This window comes from Cannabis sativa, chromosome 8 (genome assembly GCF_029168945.1).
Source record: "Cannabis sativa cultivar Pink pepper isolate KNU-18-1 chromosome 8, ASM2916894v1, whole genome shotgun sequence".
NCBI lineage: Eukaryota > Viridiplantae > Streptophyta > Magnoliopsida > Rosales > Cannabaceae > Cannabis > Cannabis sativa.
In genome coordinates, this window is record NC_083608.1 from 15,390,750 (window position 1) to 15,396,357 (window position 5,608).

A 5,608-nucleotide genomic window follows, 5' to 3' on the forward strand; every position below is an offset into this window, starting at 1 on the left:
AATAATGTATACATTTATGTAAAATGCCCTTAAAATAAATATTGAAACGAAAATAAGTTATGAATTATTTGGACAAACTACCATGAACAGTACCACAAATCGACTTTTCAGGATTTTAGAAAGAAAAATAGATAATCTTTTACATTTATTCTAGGAGCCATAACAAATGAAAATTAAATATTACAAACTTTTTTTTTTGAACTAGAGGCAATATATTAGATAAATGGATAGAAATGTTGCTCTTATATTTTTTTTTCTCACATAGAGAAAATAATTACATAAATACTCCTTAATAAGATTTGTCTAAAATACTTGTCCTAAATTAATCTATCCATTCAAGTGCTCACTATCAAATTTCTAACTCCATGAGTTAATACATTAGCCATGAATAAATATTTTCAAAGATTTGTGAGACTAATAGAGTTAAGACTAGGTATATTTTTCGAAAGCATCTATGTGTTATGGTTTGTGATAAGAGGGTTCAAGTTTGGTACCCACACTCACAACTCTAGATTTATTCATTAAATAAAAATAAATTTATTCAAGGTAATTTTGTATAGTTCTTATTGGCTTGTTAGTAACATTTTATTTGAATACTTATGTAATTTTAAAGTTTTTGACATGGAAAATATCATGTTGGACAAATTGTTTTTCGCTTGAATTGCTAGAGACTAGTGATTAAGGTTCAAATTTGTACATTTTAAGTCGTTAATTATGCACATAAAATTATGAATAAGTGAAAAAGACTATATGTGAATGCGAACACACTTAATCACAAATGTATCCATTATGAATAAACAGATAGAATATTTTGTTTTTGAGGCTCATTACAAATTCTTCTTTGTAGTGAGATTGAATACGAATACCTATATGGCAGTTCTATTCTAGTGTAGTTATATGCAAAGCAAGGTTGGACTGGACTAGCTTATTATTAGAGAACAAGAACAAGTGATGAAAAAAAAAATGCTCAAGTCAAGTGAATGAATTTGAATTTGAATTTGAATTATTACTAAGGTGCCAGATTAAGGTTCTTGTTCGAAAGGGCGTGGGTTCAAATCCCACTCTCAACAAAATAAGTTTTTGTTCTAAAACTTCATTTTTCAAGTCATCTTCTATTATTGCTGCTGAAATAAAATGAACATTGTTTTTGTTTTTAATTTTTTTAAGCAAAACTAGTGCAAGAGAACTGGTGTCCTACTCCCACACACAGAGAGTTATTATATGCAGAGCAAATCTTGGACTGGACTGGCTTGGCTTATAAGGGAAAAAGAAGTGATGAAAAAAGACTATATGTGAATGTGAACACACTTAATGACAAATGTATCCATTATGAATTAACAGGTAGAATGACTATTTTGTTTTTGAGGCTCATTACAAATTCTGCTTTGTAGAGAATTAATTCCCTATATATGGCAGTTCTAGTGTACTTGTTCTTATTATTAGAGAATAAGAGCAAGTGATTAAAAAAAAAATGCTCAAGTCAAGTGAATGAATTTGAATTTGAATTATTACTACATATAATTAACTCACAGTAAATACAGAATAAAGTACCAATGTAATATATATGGAAAAATGGGGTGGGAGGGTTGCAAGCATCATCGCAGCCTTGAGCAGATCTCAACTATGTTGGCACCTACTCAAACCACCAATCATGTGCATAAGCATAGCCCAACCCAAAACTTACAATTATTGTTCATTAATTAGTATACACAGTTCAAATACAAGCAATAGTCAATAACAAACAATGTAATAATATTGTATTCTAAATTCTGATGATGAGGAGGTTGGATTGGCTTGGCTTAAAGATTCATCTTCCAGACAGTAGTACGGCCAGAACCATCCCCTGTAAAAATCTGTCCTCCTGGACCCTTTTGAATTGTCCTGACTTCTTGTGTTGTGAAGAATCTACCTTTCTCTTCAAAGCTTGGCAATGCATACAGACGAACAGAATTATCATTACAAGAGCAAAGCAAAATGTTGTTTTGGTCATCAGATTCTTCTTTTTCTTTTGCATCACAAGTCTTAGGAGGGAGTGTTATCCCATTAAGTGCAAGAACACCCTGAAACAAACATATCATTACATATTATTATTATTATTGTAATTATAATTAGTAGTACTAAGTAATAGATTAATTAGGATGAATGAATGAATGCATACATGTCCTTCCTCATGGGTATAGACTGTCTCTACGTGGCCTTTCTCAGTGGTAGCCCAAATTTTGATAGTGCCATCCAATGAAGATGAGACTAAATAATATCCACAAAATGCAAGGGACATGACACCATCTGAATGACCTTTCAAGGTGGCCACACATTGTAAATTGTGATCCCACACCTACAAAACAATACAATATATATGATTATATATGTATGCAAGTAAAAGAGTAAGTAATGCAATATATATATATATTTATATGAGTATATGTACTACCTTGATTGTGTGGTCTAAAGAAGCTGAAAAAAGTCTGTTTCCACCATAACACAAACACACAACTGGACCTCCATGTTTCATGGAAGATGGAACACCAAGAGGGATGAAGGTTAGATTAGCAGTAGGAGAAGCTCCATCAGAGGAAGCTTGCCAAGCTAATATCTGACCACTTTGGGTACCAGCAAACAGAGTACCATTGACAACAGTCATACAGTTGACTTGACCAACAGGTCCCTCTCCATCAAGAGTGATTGTAATTTCAGGTCCAGTGGTAGCATTATTCTGAGTGTTCCAAACCTTGATTTCATTTGGGAGACCAATGAAAAGCCAAGGGCCTTCATTGATCAAACACCCAATTGGGACTCCAAAATTGATGACAGCAGTTGTTTTAGCAGTGTGGCAGTCCCAAATGTAAAGCTTACCATCGTAGCTTGTTGTGTAGAGTTTATCTCCAGAATTCGAATGAGGCAGAGCAATACCAGTCACCGCCTATAACGAGCCAATACCACATTTTCCAGAAGGAAGAAAGAAGGAACCATCATCCAATCCAATCCATGAATCCAATCTACGAATCCAATCCAAGAATCAAAAACAGTGAAAAGTAAAGAATGTAGCAAGAGTACCTTAGTGTGGCCGTGGAGATTTGCGAGGTAGGAGTAAAGATCACCCCGAGACCAAGAATGGACGAAACGACATCGACCCCCTCTGACACACCTCCCTTCAGCCCAAAATTTACACACTTTTTCCATTGATCCACTCTTTACATTCCCACTCACACTCTCACTCGCTCTTCGACGAAGATACGTAATACCCATATCTTCTCTTTCTCTCTCTTCTTCTTCTTCTTCTCTCTCTCTCTCTCTTCTCTTCTTTGGCTCTCACCTTTGCTTTCTCTTTCTTTCGCAGTTTCTCAATAACTCTCCTCTGTATTTATACAAAGCATCCGCCGACTTACAAAAAATCTATTTCCTTTTTAAAATTATTTCGTTTATTTGAATTTAAATTTCATTTTTCCTTTTTTAAAAATAAAATTATTATTATTATTATTAAAGAAAATTAAAATTATTAATATTTATATTTTCATTTTGATTCCACGTTTTTCTGATATTTCCCTTTTTTTCTGATATTTTTATTGTTAGAGAAATTGATATTTACAGTTATCTTTTTAAAAAAATTGATATTTACATTTTTTTTTTAATGACAACAGATATTTACAATTAATATACCGTATATTGATTTTTTTTTTATAACACCCATTTTTGGATATTAATTATACCATCTAAAATATATATATATTGTTGATAAAAGAAAATATATTTTTTAAATAATAAAGCTAATTTTGTTAATGGAAAATTTGAGTTTATCACCTCATTTTACGTACATCATAATCAAATGAGTCCATGATTAATTAATTAGTGTGTAGAATTACATAAATTTAATACTTTATTCTGTATTTATTTAGAATTAATTACATGTACTAATAATAAACCAGTCCAGTCCAAGCCATATAATCTATCTATCTATATATATATATAAATATATAAAGGAATGTTTTAAGGAGATTAGGTGGCACTCTATTTGAAGTTTCTTCCATATTCTTTATTTTCTAAATTTTTATCAATTATTTAATTTTTTAATTATTTTTCAACTAAAAATTTATTATATGCTATTATTAATAGAGTAACTTACATACATATTAATTTATTATTAATGGAGAAATATTTAATCTATTTTAAATTATGTCTATTAAAATTCCATATTCAATTCTCATAATTCTAATAATAATAATAATAATATATTATAAAATAAATTTTACTTTCCATATTATTATTAATTTATTATTAATGGAGAAATATTTAATCTATTTTAAATTATGTCTATTAAAATTCCATATTCAATTCTCATAATTCTAATAATAATACTAATATATTATAAAATAAATTTTACTTTCATATATCTAAAATAAATAAAAATAACTATTCATATACCATATTAAATTCTAATAATAATAAAATGTCTACTCAAATTCTATATTCAATTCTCATAATTATAATAATATGTTATAGAATTTTTTTTTCTATAAAAGGTGAAGATAAACCAAACTCAAATAATTATAAATTTATGTAATATGATGAACATATTCCATTTCAATTCTAAGTTATTATATTGAAGCTTTTAAACACAAAAATTCCACTACGAATTGATGTGTTTTGGAAGGTAAAGCATATGTATACAATCTCTTCTATGAAATCTCTTTTACAATATTATACGTTTTTTTTAAAAAAAATGTAACAAGTAATTTGATATTGTAATTTTTTTATAATGTACATGTTGATATGTTTTTTGAAGTTCATATGTATACAATCTCTTCTACGAAATCTCTTTTATAATATTATACATTTTTTTTAAAAAAAAAATGTAACAAGTAATTTGATATTGTAATTTTTTTATAATGTATATGTTGATATGTTTTTTGAAGTTTCTTCCATATTCTTTATTTTCTAAATTTTTATCAATTATTTAATTTTTTAATTATTTTTCAACTAAAAATTTATTATATGCTATTATTAATAGAGTAACTTACATACATAATTTATTATTAATGGAGAAATATTTAATATATTTTAAATTATGTCTATTAAAATTCCATATTCAATTCTAATAATTCTAATAATAATAATAATAATAATATGTTATAAAATAAATTTTACTTTTCATATATCTAAAATAAATAAAAATAACTATTCATATATCATATTAAATTCTAATAATAATAAAATGTCTACTCAAATTATATATTCAATTTTCATAATTATAATAATATGTTATAGAATTTTTTTTTTCTATAAAAGGTGAAGATAAACCAAACTCAAATAATTATAAATTTATGTAATATGATGAACATATTCCATTTCAATTCTAAGTTATTATATTGAAGCTTTTAAACACAAAAATTCAACTACGAATTGATGTGTTTTGGAAGGTAAAGCATATGTATACAATCTCTTCTATGAAATCTCTTTTATAATATTATACGTTTTTTTTAAAAAAATGTAACAAGTAATTTGATATTGTAATTTTTTTATAATGTATATGTTGATATGTTTTGTATAATTTTTTTTTGGTCTATTTTTTTACATGAGAATATCTTTGTTATTTGTATCTTTTATTGTTTTT

At 27.3% G+C, this 5,608-nt stretch overlaps 1 protein-coding gene across 1 annotated transcript; it reads right to left on the minus strand.

The window, feature by feature from the left end:
- Window positions 1-1,536: 1,536 nt before the first annotated feature.
- On the minus strand, window positions 1,537-3,342 carry LOC115698569 (zinc finger CCCH domain-containing protein 48-like). Its single transcript, XM_030625665.2, has 4 exons — window positions 3,055-3,342; window positions 2,432-2,920; window positions 2,159-2,335; window positions 1,537-2,060 (listed from the first exon to the last, which is right to left on the minus strand). The coding sequence occupies exons 1-4, from the start codon at window positions 3,244-3,246 to the stop codon at window positions 1,800-1,802; spliced, it is 1,119 nt and encodes a 372-aa protein (XP_030481525.2). The 5' UTR covers window positions 3,247-3,342; the 3' UTR covers window positions 1,537-1,799.
- Between the last annotated feature and the right edge of the window lie 2,266 nt (window positions 3,343-5,608).

Coding starts and splice junctions, on each gene's coding strand:
- LOC115698569 (XM_030625665.2), bottom strand. CDS start 3,246: ATGGGTATTACGTATCTTCGTCGAAGAGCGAGTGAGAGTGTGAGTGGG. Junction 2,921..3,054: donor ATCTCCACGGCCACACTAAG/GTACTCTTGCTA, acceptor GGCTCGTTATAG/GCGGTGACTGGTATTGCTCT. Junction 2,336..2,431: donor CTTTAGACCACACAATCAAG/GTAGTACATATA, acceptor ATTGTTTTGTAG/GTGTGGGATCACAATTTACA.